This window comes from Diplodia seriata (assembly GCF_021436955.1).
Source record: "Diplodia seriata strain FDS-637 chromosome Unknown scaffold_11, whole genome shotgun sequence".
Classification (NCBI taxonomy): Eukaryota; Fungi; Ascomycota; class Dothideomycetes; order Botryosphaeriales; family Botryosphaeriaceae; genus Diplodia; species Diplodia seriata.
Window position 1 is genome coordinate 534,304 of NW_027117318.1, and position 14,360 is coordinate 548,663.

Here is a 14,360-nt window from a genome sequence, read left to right on the forward strand (position 1 = left end):
AATGCGTGCTGGGAGCGGCCGGGCATCGCGAAGTGTTGAGCGGAGCCGGAGCGGCAGCTGCGTGACGGAATCTCACCCGCTCCGGCGCGCATAGAGGCGCCGCGTCCCCCAGCCCGCAGCCTCAACACCTCGAACCCGCAACTGCGATGCCGACCTGGAGCTGGAGACTGTCGTACCGCGCCGCCCAGCAGACCCGCCAGCTTCTCCGCCGACTCCCCTCGCCCGCCAAACCGCCGTCCGCCGCCGCCCTCGCCGGCCCGCTGCCATGGCTGCCGCCCCGCGCCAGAGCCCACACCGCGGCGCGCGAGCCCAAGACGGGCTCGGGTACGACGACGCCGGTGCCCGATGAGGCGGCTGCAGTGCGCGCGCGCTCCAAGGCGGCCTTCTACTTCGAGGCCGGGTACGCGCTGTATGCGAAGCGCCCGTCGCGCCCGTTCCCGCCGCCCTTCCTGTCCTACCCGTCCGGCTCCTTCTCCGACCCGCTGAGCACGCACAACCGCAGCCGCGACCGCCGCAGCTTCGTCAATGGCGAGATGATCCGCGGCATCACCAACGGCGACGACGCGGTGCTGGTCAGCGACAACTTCATCGGCGCCAACGACGGCGTGGGAGCTTGGGCCGCGCGCGAGAGGGGCCATGCTGCGTAAGCAGAGCTCATGACCTCCGCAGGGAAAAGCTAACTGTGTGTGAACCGCCCAGGCTGTGGTCGCGGCTCATCCTACACTTCTGGGCGCTCGAGGCCGAGCGGGACGCGTACGGCGGCGGCAAGGAGCCCAACCCGGTCGAGTACCTGCACAGCGCCTTCGAGCAGACCAAGCTGGCTACCTCGGACCCCAACGAGTGGTTCGGCACCACGACCGCCTGCAGCGCCCTGCTCGGCTCCGACCCCGGCGACCCGCCCCAGCCCGTGCTGTACGTGACCCAGCTCGGCGACTCGCAGGTGCTCGTGCTACGCCCGCGCGACCGCGAGATCGTGTACAAGACGACCGAGCAGTGGCACTGGTTCGACTGCCCGCGCCAGCTCGGCACCAACAGCCCCGACACGCCGCGCGAGAACGCCGTCATGGACCGCGTGCAGATCGAGGAGGATGACGTGGTGCTTGCCATGTCAGACGGCGTCGTCGACAACCTGTGGGAGCACGAAGTGTTGGAAAATGTCGTCGATAGCATGCACAAATGGGAGAATGGCGAGGCCGAGTTCTGGGACGGACACGGCCAGAACGAAAAGTCGCCCGCCGACGGCATGCAGTACGTTGCGCAAGAGCTGGTGAAAGCTGCCCGCACCATTGCGGAGGACCCCTTTGCCGAGAGTCCTTACATGGAGAAAGCCGTTGATGAGGGACTCTCCATCGAAGGAGGTTAGTGGAGCTGGAACACTGCTCTGATTTGGAACTGGCTAATCCCTCTGTCGCAGGCAAATTGGATGATATCAGCGTTGTTGCGGCTATATGCAAGCGCAGAGAGTCTTGAAGACGCTAGAACACGACATCTCGCAATCTTCATTCGCGAACTAGCCCTGACACCTCTGTCTGCCCAGGTTCCGCGTCTTGAGAATCCGCCACTTGGAAGCGAATCATCAAGGTGTCGAAAGCCACGTTGAGCAAGTCTTTGTGGAATAACCTTCGGGCCACCCGTCACTGGAGAGGACGCATCTTTCGTCCCATTCGCATTCCCTCAACTGGGATCTCAGGACCGGGATAGAAGGGCAAGCTGCAGCACGCCGAATGATTTTCACTGTTGCTATTGATGGCTTCTTGTGTGTAAACATGGTCTATATCCCAAGCGTTGTGGATATCTCGTTTCGAGAAGCTTGGCATAGATGGATTCCTTTTGTCAAGGCAAACAGAAAGGCTGGTTTCCTATTTCGATCTCCTGGGCGCACGGTCAGTTGTTGTATGCTCCTGTGCCATTTTGTTGAGCGGGAACCGGTCCGGGCGCTTAGGCTGCGAATGACACGTGCTGTGTGGAACCAACGTATGATGTATGGGGAGGTGTGGTGAGAGGATGACTCGGCGCTATATGCAGCGTAGTAGGGTCGGGAGAAGATCGCCATTCATCGTTGCGGGATGCGCGCGGCACCCGTGCAGGGCATAAGGGTGTGATGAAACCACTTATGCGAGCGCATCTCGGTTCGACCATTGTTCTTTTCAGCGAAGCAATAATCGCCTGCTAATTTTTTTTTTTCAATTCGGCAATTAAAGGCCATACTGTGCTTTAATTCTGCTTGCGTATAACAAGGATGATAACCCGATTTGTATTCATTTTCAACGGTCTTTTGTACCCGTCTTGACCTTTGGCGCTGCCAACGGAATTTTTTACACTGTGAAACGTTCACGTCGATCTTATCCACGTTCGATACCTTTTGCACGCCTTTTTACGAGTTTCAACTGGACGAGACTGAGGCTATCATGGATCCCCGACGATCAGTGCGGCACGCAAGCGCCCGCTGTGCCGCAGGCAAACAGGCTGCTGACCTCAATTAAATAAAGGTCGTCTTGTTACACTTGCCTTGGTTCCTGAATGTCTGCAGAGCTGTCAGATCTCTCTTCTAGCATTGCTATCACTGCTATGTTCATCCGTTCACTTTGGTCTCTCCTATTGTCCCTATGGGAAACATTCAACTTACACCTCTTCCAATGGGATCCATCGTCAGTTCTGTGGCGGCGCAAGAATGCTCGTTCTCTTCCGAATAATACCAGCGTGGAAGAAGAAGAACCGGGGGCAAGAGGCGAAACGACCCAGCGAGAAGAGCTTCCCCGAACGCGCAGCCATCATGAAAGCCCTGGCGAAAATTTGGCCGTCCTGGACAACGTAGAGAGTGCAACTTCTCTAAATCACCAGACACACGATAATCCTTTGGATGTCGCACTCGTCTCAGCCTCCCTGTGTGCATACTGCCGCACCATCGACTTTGAGTCACTCTGTTGCGCCTCGAACAGTGAAGAGGTTGGAATCCCATTTCATCAGTGCAGGCGCGAGGTTGAAGAATGCGTGGAAAGGACTGACTGCCCGCTCTGCGCATTCCTGGCCCGGCCAAACGCCATCAGTATCCAAGGCGATGGCACTCTGTTTCCACTCGGCTCCTTCAACAATACAGACCGCCTATCCACAGACACAAAGGCAAAGATAAAACGATTCATTGCTGGCCGGTTGTATGTGATAGCTGAATTCGGAGGAATGGGATTAGTAATGATGGTAGATGAGAGGGACGCGTTGTTTAATTATTGGAGTTTGTCGGTGGGAGAAGATGGTGGCAGCTGTGGTGAGTTCCCTTGCAGTCACGACCAAGATAGATGGACAATCCATTCTAACCATGCATACCTCGGCTGGCAGAGCAATTTGCAGAAAAGTACGGATTTCCAATCCGCAGACGATTGAAATCTACCGGCTCAGATTCTTCATTGGACACGGCCTGTCAGTGGCTTTTCACTTGCAATGCGAACCACGACTGCTATCCGAGCCACCGTGCGCCGAGCAGTTGTCCGGCTGCCCGCCTGTTAGATGTCCAGGCCTTCGATTCGCCCTCTCCTGATGTGCGACTGATTGAAACTGGTAAAGCCGATGCTAACACCGGAAAGGTCTGCTATCTTTTGCTCTTATCCTCCTTTTCATAGGTCTAGTAGCCTTCATGCTAATCGTGCCTTGAGAATGTAGTACCTTGCACTTAGCTACTGCTGGGGACCTCCCTCCGGCAATAAACAGCTTACGACTACGCGTGCCACTCTACCCTATCACATGAGCCGCATCCCGTTTCCCATGCTCCCGCTCGTCTTCCAGCATGCCGTCCGCGTCGCCCGATTCATGAGCATACGCTACCTCTGGATCGACGCGCTCTGCATCATCCAGGATGACCCGCTAGACTGGGACGACCAGGCGGCCAAGATGTGCGCCGTGTACGCGTGTGCGACGCTAGTTCTTGCTGCCGACGGTGCGCGTGATCCCACGTGTGGGTTGTTCAACGGACGGAGCACCATGTTCGATGAGGAGCCGTTTGGAGCGCATGTTGCGGTGAGATTAGCAAAACAAGGTGAAGCAACCGCTACTCCTGAACTTACCATTTACATCTCGACAAATACATCATTTCCAAGTCAGCTGGATAACCGTTTGATCGATGATGGAGGCAATGGGAGTGGACATGGTGAAGAGAAAGACAGAGCGGTGAATAAGGATACGATGCTCGTAACACGCGGATGGACGTTGCAAGAGGCAGTGCTGGCGCCGCGTCTACTACACTTCACAAGCTCTCAGTTGATTTGGGAGTGCAAGCGTCATGGTTACGCTAGTGAGGACGGGTTCTCGGTGTATTTGAGGGATCAACGACCGACATTCGTGGAAGTGAAGGAGAGATTGATGACGGAGAGATGGAAGCTTCAAGGCACGGAAAGCAAATCTGAGATGGTCAAGAAAGATGAAAGGGGAGGGGCAGAAAGAGAAGGTGAAAAATTGATGAAGCCGCATCTGATGGAGCCTTCCGGAGACAATGTGGCAGTGCTGAACGGTTGGTATTTCGATCTCATCACACTGCGCTACTCGACGCGAAACTTGACGTACCAAGACGACCGACTACCAGCAATCGCTGGTCTTGCGAATTTGGCGGCTCAGACACTGCAATGTGATTATATAGCGGGTATGTGGCGGACCGGGCTCGAGTGGGCTATGACATGGAGGAAGGAGGAAGCGGAGAAGGGAACGCGGCGCAGCACACGGAAACCCAATGCTCCTACACCAGATATCGCCTCCGCCACGGTGGTCTCTGCGGGTGTATATCACCATGCCCCCTCATTCTCCTGGGCTTCATCCACCGGCCAGATCCAATGGGATTATGCCGTATCAACATTTGTGCCCAGCATACGCATTGACAGTTGCAGTGTCCAGCTCGTTGGCTCTAGTCCATTCGGCCGCATACACGCTGGTTTCGGCTCGGATACTTGGCTTCGTGTCCACGGCTGGGTCGCTAAAAATGCGGTGCTGCGGCGGGTGCCTGGGACGCCGGCGTACACTCTGCCTGGTGGCATTGTATGCACGCTTTGGATGGATCACAAGTATGAAACCGAGGGAACGGATGATGAGGAGGATGGAAATCTCACGGTGGCTTTGCTGGAGCTGGGAATCGGGGCAGGGCCCCCGGAGTGTGCTGGGGGAGGTCAATGGTGGTTGGATCAAGGGATGGGAAGAAACGTCTGTGTATTGGTGCTAGACGAGTTGGCACGAGCTGGAGAAGACGGTGTGTTCATGAGGAGAGGGATTGCGGTGTTTGACTGGGACCTTTCTGCGGTGAGAAGGTTTCGGGAAGGCCTAAGATGGGAGGCGGCCACACTCGTTTGATACTGGACCTCTAGAGGAGCCAGATTAACGCATTTACCGTGACATCACAACAAGCGCACAGTTATGCACGGCCCTCGTGGATTGATATTCAAGCAGCGGTGTACCAAATGCAACTTTCCTTACAACAGGACAATGACAAATATAAGCCGCGAAACTTCAAGCGAAGGTGAAGACATTTACGTGACCCGCTCTACTGTTGTAGAACAGGGCCGCTGTAATCGTAGTAGAGTTTGATCCTTAGGATCTTCTTCCCCGTCTTGTCCTTGACGATGACATGCCTCGCGTACCTCCTTACACCGTCCTTGAGCTCGAAGCCCCAGGTTTGGTTGGCCGTCCAGCCCTTGTCCTGGTTCTCCACATAGGTCTCGATTAGCTCGTTGTTTTGGGTGATGCTTTCATCCCAGCCTTCTTTCATAAATCTGCCGTCCTCGTCATCAGGAATATCGGTCAGCGTAACCCGGCGAGTCCGGCCTTTAACCTGGCCAAAGACGAAGTCCCTGTGGTCGCGCCACTCCCAGTTGAGGGCGCGCTCCTCGCGCGTCCCCTGCACGCCCGGACTGATGAGTTGGTCAATGTCGATGTGCTCGACACCACTTTCGTCCTTGTATTGTTTAAAGTTAAGGGTAATGGTCGCAATTCCAATGGTCTTGCGGAGGAACCAGCCGACACCCTGGAGAGACAAGATGGCGTCGGTATCGTCAGAATCTCCTTTGTTCTGATTGCAGAGCATCAGCGACGGGGCGATAAAGAGGACCCGTTTGAACAGGAAACACGAGATTGTACGTACCATGATCCATGACCCGTTGAGGTCTTGAAGCGTCTTCTCTGGGGGCGCCGCCATCTTCACTTTCTTCTTGTTTGATCTTCAAGGCGCTCGCCGCATGGAATTGAGATATCGACAGAGCAACACGGACGGGGTGGTGACAGGACAGATGGAAGTCGACACGTCGTATGCAGTTTTGGTATGCGATATTCCGGCCTCAAAGGTAGTGGCGTGTCAAGTGGCACGGAAGCATTAGAGCACTCGCGGTGTAGATAGACTATATATCCTCCAGACTCCATTGTTAGCACATGAACCCTCGCGTATTGCTGCGACTAGGCTTAGCATGGCGCGCAGGCGCCGAGGGGGGCGGCGGGGCGTTGGCCGTTCACATGTACCTAGGCAAGTGGACAATTTGTCGGTGCCCAAGCCCGCGGGGTAGCGCTGCCGGACGGAGTCGATCAGCCGCCGGTACTTGCCACCGCCCAAGATTCGCTCCTGCCGTGGAGAGCCCAGAAGTATGACTGCGAGCCGTCGACCGGGGCGTGGCTGTTGAGGATGTCTCGGGAGAATGGGACTGGATTGATGCAACGCCGGAGAGCTCAGCACGTAGCCACCAGAGTTGCGAGATCGCCCAGCCCGCACAGGCACTTGCCAGCTCCGCCACGCCGATCGCCTCTCGCCCGATTTGGGACAAACGTGGCCTCTACGTGCTCGGAAGCACTCGACCCCGTCCCGCGAAGCTGTCCCAATGCAGCGACGCTGACGATTGTCGCAAAGCTCCGAGGCATCTCCGCCAGCACGTACGGAGCTCGCATCACGCGCCCTCGTTCTCTTGAGCACCATCCTGGCCGCTCTTCAATCCCAGGATCCGCTTGGGCCTTGTTGCTAGTCTGGTTAGCGACGACAGACCCCAAACCGAGAGCCTTCCTTGCTTTTCCCAGAAAGAATGGTCCATTGTTTCTTCATGTTGCATTCATAACATGACATTTTATTTCTTGTAAGTGTATCAAAGGCCCAGAGGTTGTTCAGGTTTTCCCGAGACGTCGGTCTAGATCATCATGGCGAAGATAATCAGAAAATCCAGAGCTATTATTAAAATGCCTGGCTGCAATCGCAGCTGCAAGGCTGTTTGAGTACCCTTGCGAGGCCCCGTGGAATAACTAAGATCACAAGCCCATTCAAAGCGCACGGAACAATACATTATCAGCCACCATACCAGCCTATGCACAATTTCAGCAGGTATGCTTATGAGCTGCCGCCACCAAGGGCGGTTGAGAGATCGAGGTCGTAGCGGATCGTGTTCTCCTTGATCGCCGCCTCCAGCCACGGAATACGGCCACCGGCAGAGTTGATGCTGCTGTTGCCGATGATGTCCAGCGGGAGCACGAAATCGGTGTACTGCTTTGTGACCAGCCCAAGCACGAGCTTCGTGTCGACATAGGAGCGCATGTTGAACGTGTTGTTGCCGGGCATGAGGTTTAGGTCAGGGATGAGCGTGTATCCGATGTAGGTGCCGTTGACGGACAAGTCCATGGTCACGTTACCCATCGACACGCCAAGCACCGACGGGTTGGGGATGAAGAGCGTGCCCAGAAGCGTTGCGCCATCCGGCTCAGGGATTGTCCTGATATCGGCCGAGGTGATTGCCAGGCCAGCGAGTTTATTGAGGCCTTGAAGAATGTCAGTTTCTGCTCTTTTGCTTTGCGGGTGAAATGGATTGCAAGCCTCACCTTTCATCGTGACGACCTTGTTGTAATCGACATCAAAAGAGGGCAAGCCGTCAAGCTTCACCGACGGGCGCCCACGCAAACCAAGCCTGAACTCTTCGCTGCTGATGACCAGCTTGTTGTAAGCGATAAATTGGTCCATGTCCGCGACCTCTACATCTTGCTCGACGTCAACCTGGACCTCGCTCTCTGACTTGACCTCCGGGATGGTGATGTAGCCAAATGGCTTGATGTCTGGCAGTGAATCTTCCAGGAAGAGCGAACCATTGAATGAGGACAAGGTAGGATGGTAGCTGCTGGAGCTTGTGACTTTGTTGTTCAACACGAGATGGAAGGAATTAGGCTTGGGGTCGCTGATTCCCTGGCGTGTTACTTCGATGTCGGCTTTGTCCAGCTCCTTTTGCCCCTTGTGCGGCACGCCCACGTAGATGCTATCGTCGCAACCATTAGCTCGCACACGACGAGGAGGCGCGTAGCATGGAACAAGCTTACATGGGCAGCACCACAACGAGGACGATGATGGCAAAGACGATGAGCCACAACCACCAGAACCTCGCACAGTGGCGCTTCGCTTTTGAGCCGAACGATTCTTTCTTCACGAAACCGGAGGTCGTGTCGCCATTGGACTCGACGTTGGAGCCAGCCGACTTGCTGGTATCCATGGTCTGGGCCTCACGCCTTTGCGAATGGGAGCTTGCTCAGATGGACACCGTGAATTGGACCGTGGCGCCTGACTTGGACTGTTCGCGTGGTGTTTAGGGTATAGGTGAAAGAAGAGAGTTGAAGCGGGGAAGCTGCCCAGACCTAGGTATATTGCGGACAGACCGTCTTCTTGAAGCACATGCACCTCGGCCGTTGCGCCTTAACGGGGGAGGTAACAGCCGGGGAGACACTTGCACATTTCGGCGCCAACCGAGAGGCAAAAGCAGCTTCCTTTGTTGAATGGACGCCCGGGTCGCAGGCTAAGCAGGGCCCCTCAGCGGATAGCTAGTGCTGTCAGGAAGAAGTGGACCAATGAGGGCCATGAGTGCACAGCTTGTACGGGCCAGCATCAAAAGACAGCTTAGTTTGCACGAGAGAACCGAGGCATCAAAGAAATTTGGACGGGCACATGCTGCAGATCAGGGCATGGAACGGAGCCGTCGGCTGCACAGAAGCTGCCGCACACGACCTTGTTACACCGCACGACGCAGGGGACCCTGGCGCCCGGGATATGGGGAAGCCAAGACAGACGAGATGGCATTCTGCGGCTCTGGAGGCAGGACGTGGGCTACAAAGGCGTTTTGGTGGCCATGATTTGGTGGCGGTCAGCTGGACGGGTTGAGCAACTACGTGGTGGCCGAAGGGTGCAGCTAAGGGCCAGGAACTGCAGAGGGCGAGGTCCGGTTTGATGAGGATTCCCCGCATTTGCGACCCCGGGATCCAATAGAGGAGATTTGTCCGGGGGTGATCACCACGGGAGGGTCGAAGCGTTCGGCGAGAGCAGCTGGAACAGGCAAGCGGGAGCTTAGCGTGGCATGTCCGGGGCTGGCCTCCCGTACTCGCTCGCAGCTGCCCTGAATGCTTTCAGCCATGGCGGATCGGGCATGCAGGAGCACGGCACAGCAAAGCCAATGGATGACAAAGAACTCCCATCGGTGGCGCCGGGTCACGCGAGCCAAAGGGAGAGGGCGTCAGAAGAAGCGTGCGGAGAAAGTTTTGGCATGTTGGCACGTCGCCGGCGCCTGACGCCGGAGTCGCCGAACTGGTCGTCTGCGTCGGGTGTGTTGGATGCGACGGTCGGGTGTTGCTGACTTATCTTAAAAAACAGACCCTTCGCACGGACTTTATTAGTAATAAAGTATCGGCCCTGATCGTCCCGCCACGCTTATACTAGCGACTGCCTCCATGAACTCGTCGACTCCCCTATTGCCGTCCGGAATCCTCTCGGTCGAGGCACAGCTCCGTCGCAATCTCGACGACCCTGATCTTTGTGTCCCTCAACAGAATAATGAGACGGGATTGACGAGGCTGACGGGTGCGAAGCCCATCGCTCGACACACCGATGCCTGCGGCTTGGACTGGAAGTGTTGTGGTCAAAACCCGAAATGCAGTGTCTGGCAGTGGTTCTCGAGCCCCATGTCGTGCAGAACCAGACGTTTCCCATTGCCCATGCAGACGAGTGCAACACGGGGTGTGACGTAAGCGAGCACCGTCTCACGAGTCGGAGTCTGCGGTGAGTGGTTGGTTGCAAGCGGTTCCTGAGCCGCGTCGCGTTGGGCAGCGCGTCATGGCGGCTGAGGCCCCACTGTCGCCCGGACAACACCAGCAAACAGCCCGAGCGCCTGGCGTTCCCAGCCTCCCGCCAGCACACAACGCCCGCACCGCAGCCTCCAGCTTTTCCCACTCCCACTTTTCCCGCCGCCTGCCCGCTTGTCGCGCTCTACCGCACTCTCCCTTCGCCACTACCTGCCGCCTTTCCGTCGGTCGTTTCTGCTCGTCGCGTCGCGTCGCGCCTCCAGACCAGCTGCCTCGAGTCTCGCCGAGCCGCCGCCAGCGATCCCCCACATCTGCCGCACATCGCTTTCCCACCTACTTGCCCGCTGCCGGGCCCGCGACCTCCCTTCCCATGGACCGCCCTCGCACCCCCAATGGTGCCTACGCCGCCCCGCCCGAGTATGGCTACTACGACGACGACTACCCGCCCTCGCCCGACCGCTACTCCCACGCCGGCGCCTCTTCCATGCGCCTGCTGACCCATGGCGACCCCAACGACTACAGTCCGTTAGTACCCCCCAGTCCTCCAGCAGCGCTACCGTCACTGGAGCCCGCCAGTCCTGTCTCGGGAGCACCCTCCTCCCAGCCCCGGGGACCTGGCCTGAACTTCGCTTCTCGCCCTCCGCCGGGTGCCACTCCAACTCAGCATGCCGAAGATCCCATGGCGGACTTTTTGCGCGAGGCCGAGCAGTCCCTGTCCGCTTCGCAGCCCCAGCAGCCCGACCCTGCTCCAGAGTCTTCTGCCTTCAAGCGCGGCACCGACAAGATCAAGAAGACGATCAAGCTGAACGTCAAGCGCAAGCCTGCCGCCAATGCACAAGGCTCACAAGAAAAACCTGACAGGCCGGCTCCGCAGTCCTCCTACGACCCGTCCACCTATCCGTCCACCACCTCGCTGCCTCTCTCGAGTCGAGCCCCATCCATCTTGGATGCTGCACCACATATGCCCCCGCCCGACCTCGACAGCGCCTATATGCCCTACCGCACTGCCACCCCGACCAACCGCGCCGGATCGCCGACGAGGCCCTGGACCCCTTCCATCCGCCCTCCTGCCTCCAGTGCCGCCTATGAGCCCCTCGACCTCAACGGCACCCCGCGCCCTGGCACTCCTTCATCCCGCTATGGCGGCAGCCCCAAACGCCCGCTTCCACCGCAACCGCTCTTTGCTGGCGGCCGTCCCATCTCTAGCGACTCTAAGCACAGCGAAGCCACCATTGCCATCGAGGACGAGGACGTTTTCGGCGCTGACGGCGACATGGGCTCGAGACCCGAGCTCCACACCATGGATTCGTTCAACAGCCACTCCACTTTTACTGATGAATTCTACGACGAGAAGCACATGGGCCCAGCCCCAAGCCCTGGCAAACAGCAGAGACGTGGCGCCCGTCAGCAACGCGTTGAGAAACGAGAGGTTCGCCTTGTTAATGGCGAGCTGATCCTCGAATGCAAGATTCCCACTACTCTGTACAGTTTCCTCCCCCGCAAGGATGGAAGCGAATTCACGCACATGCGGTACACTGCTGTGACGTGCGATCCGGATGACTTCGTCGACAAGGGCTATAAGTTGCGTCAAAATTTTGGCGCAACCGAACGTGAGACAGAGCTGTTCATCGCCGTCACCATGTACAACGAGAACGAGATCGACTTTACTCGTACTATGCATGGCGTTATGCGCAACATCTCTCATTTCTGCTCTCGTGCAAAGAGTAGGACCTGGGGTAAGGACGGATGGCAGAAGATTGTCGTCTGCATCATTGCAGACGGCCGTCAAAAGGTGCACCCTCGGGTCCTCGATGCTCTGGCCGCCATGGGCTGCTACCAGGAAGGTATCGCCAAGAACACCGTCAACGACAAGGAAGTCACAGCCCACGTCTACGAATACACCACCCAGGTCTCCCTCGACTCTGACCTCAGGTTCAAAGGTGCCGAGAAGGGAATTGTTCCTTGCCAGATCGTCTTTTGTCTAAAGGAGAAGAACGCGAAGAAGCTCAACTCTCACAGATGGTTTTTCAACGCTTTTGGCCGCGCTCTGAACCCTAACATCTGCATCCTTCTCGACGTTGGCACCAAACCCGGTTCCAAAGCTTTGTACTACCTCTGGAAGGCATTCGACACGGACTCGAGCGTTGCTGGTGCGGCCGGCGAGATCAAGGCTGGCAAGGGCAAGGGATGGCTGGGTCTTCTGAACCCACTGGTCGCTTCTCAGAACTTCGAGTACAAGATGTCCAACATCCTGGATAAGCCACTGGAATCGGTCTTCGGCTATATCACTGTCTTGCCGGGTGCTTTGAGTGCCTATCGCTACCACGCCTTGCAAAACGATGAGACTGGACATGGCCCTCTGAGTCAGTACTTCAAGGGAGAAACGCTCCACGGCCAAGATGCGGACGTCTTCACGGCCAACATGTACCTGGCCGAGGACCGTATTCTTTGTTGGGAGCTGGTTGCCAAGCGGAGCGAAAGATGGGTCTTGAAATATGTAAAGAGCGCAACAGGAGAGACTGATGTACCGGGTAGGCTTCCCTTCAAGCAAGTTCAAATGCAGGCGCTAACAGATGAATAGACAGCGTACCTGAGTTCATTTCTCAGCGCCGCAGATGGTTGAACGGAGCCTTTTTTGCTGCCGTATACTCACTCCTCCACTTCAGGCAGATTTGGGCAACGGACCACACTTTGTGGCGGAAGGTTCTGTTACACATTGAATTCGTCTACCAGTTCGTCAGCTTACTGTTCACCTACTTCTCTCTGGTAAGTGAACTAACAGAACACGTGGGATGCATCGAGAGACTGATTCTTCGTGTAGGCCAACTTCTACTTGACTTTCTATTTCATCGCCGGCTCGCTCAGTGATCCCAAGTTAGACCCCTTCGGCCACAACATGGGTCACGTGATCTTTCAGATCCTGCGATATTCCTGCACTCTTTTGATCTGCATGCAGTTCATTCTTTCCATGGGAAATCGACCTCAGGGCGCGAAGAAGATGTTCCTCTTCTCGATGATCGTGTATGGTGTCATCATGATGTATGTGACGTTCGCGTCAGTTTACATTGTCGTTGACCAGCTTCGCGATCCGGACACGAAGTTCGAGCTCGGCAACAACATTTTCACCAACATGATTGTCAGCACCGCCAGTACGATTGGCTTGTATTTCCTCATGTCGTTCTTGTATCTGGACCCTTGGCATATGATCACCTCCTCGGGCCAGTACTTCGCACTGCTCCCCGCGTACATTTGCACGCTTCAAGTCTATGCTTTCTGCAATGCGCACGATGTTACGTGGGGTACAAAGGGCGACAACGTCCAGAATCGCGATCTCGGCCAAGCCAAAGGAAGCGGTAACATGGTTGAGCTGGAGATGCCTTCGGAACAGCTCGACATCGATTCTGGCTACGACGAGGCGCTTCGAAACCTCCGCGACCGTATCGAGGTGCCTGAACCGGGTCTTAGCGAGAGTCAAGCCCAGGAAGACTACTACCGCGCTGTGCGTACCTACATGGTCGTTGTGTGGATGATCTGCAACGCCATTTTGGCCATGGCCGTCTCGGAGGCCTACCCCGTCGGAGAGGTTGGCTCGAACTTCTATCTCAAGTTTATCCTGTGGAGCGTCGCCGCGGTGGCACTATTCCGTGCCATGGGTTCGAGCGCATTCGGTGTCATCAACATCATACACATGATTGCTGAGGGTCGACTCAAGTGGCGCGGAAGGTCTAGCAGCAACGGTCCGAAGACGAAGTTCGGACGCAGCAGCAGATTCAGCTGGCTGCCGACCTTCGGCACACCGAGTTGGGTCAGCAGCAGTGGCAGCTGGGTGAGCAGCAAGGCAAGTAGTGTGGGAAGCAAGCTGAGGAGATAGATGGAGTTTTTCCGCATTTGCACCGCAACTGCATGCATTTTTGAGACGTTGATTCGGTAACAACTAGAGAGTTGGGGTTACGCAGGCATAATGGGGGGTTCAGGTTCATGATGTATGATACTTTCCGGGGCTTACGACGTGCTTATGGGTCTCCTTGATTACTTTCACGACTACTAATGACAATTTGGGATGGGGGGCTTGGATGGAAAGGGCATACTCGGTTTTGGGTTTTCTGCGGGATAGTGATACCATTATTTCTTACCTCTCGTATCTTTAACGCACGGGATGCTAAATCGTGAGACCTAATTTGATCCCCCTACGAGCACGTTCCGCACTGACATGTCCCGCGAAAGAAAACATCATCCCAGTCGGGCCAAATGTTGGATGTATAGCCGCGCAAGTCGATGGGCGACAGACAGTGCACGGCGCATCGCTA

The 14,360-nt window shown here is 56.4% G+C and overlaps 5 protein-coding genes across 5 annotated transcripts; 3 read left to right on the forward strand and 2 right to left on the reverse strand.

Moving 5' to 3' along the window:
• Window positions 1–146: 146 nt before the first annotated feature.
• SLS55_009883 (uncharacterized protein) lies at window positions 147–1,363 on the forward strand (the record flags this gene model as incomplete). Its single annotated transcript, XM_066781277.1, has 2 exons — window positions 147–643; window positions 700–1,363. The coding sequence occupies 2 exons, from the start codon at window positions 147–149 to the stop codon at window positions 1,361–1,363; spliced, it is 1,161 nt and encodes a 386-aa protein (XP_066628279.1).
• Window positions 1,364–5,515: 4,152 nt separating this feature from the next.
• On the reverse strand, window positions 5,516–6,055 carry SLS55_009884 (uncharacterized protein; the record flags this gene model as incomplete). The annotated part of the gene is made up of 1 exon (XM_066781278.1): window positions 5,516–6,055. One exon carries the CDS (start codon window positions 6,053–6,055, stop codon window positions 5,516–5,518), a length of 540 nt encoding a protein of 179 aa, XP_066628280.1.
• A 1,278-nt stretch (window positions 6,056–7,333) lies between these two features.
• Window positions 7,334–8,477, reverse strand: SLS55_009885 (uncharacterized protein; the record flags this gene model as incomplete). Its single annotated transcript, XM_066781279.1, has 3 exons — window positions 7,334–7,758; window positions 7,819–8,246; window positions 8,308–8,477. 3 exons carry the CDS (start codon window positions 8,475–8,477, stop codon window positions 7,334–7,336), a joined length of 1,023 nt encoding a protein of 340 aa, XP_066628281.1.
• Window positions 8,478–9,902: 1,425 nt separating this feature from the next.
• On the forward strand, window positions 9,903–12,634 carry CHS2_1 (Chitin synthase, class 2; the record flags this gene model as incomplete). The annotated part of the gene is made up of 3 exons (XM_066781280.1): window positions 9,903–9,909; window positions 10,025–10,030; window positions 10,317–12,634. 3 exons carry the CDS (start codon window positions 9,903–9,905, stop codon window positions 12,632–12,634), a joined length of 2,331 nt encoding a protein of 776 aa, XP_066628282.1.
• A 315-nt stretch (window positions 12,635–12,949) lies between these two features.
• CHS2_2 (Chitin synthase, class 2) lies at window positions 12,950–13,924 on the forward strand (the record flags this gene model as incomplete). Its single annotated transcript, XM_066781281.1, has 2 exons — window positions 12,950–12,958; window positions 13,010–13,924. The coding sequence occupies 2 exons, from the start codon at window positions 12,950–12,952 to the stop codon at window positions 13,922–13,924; spliced, it is 924 nt and encodes a 307-aa protein (XP_066628283.1).
• Between the last annotated feature and the right edge of the window lie 436 nt (window positions 13,925–14,360).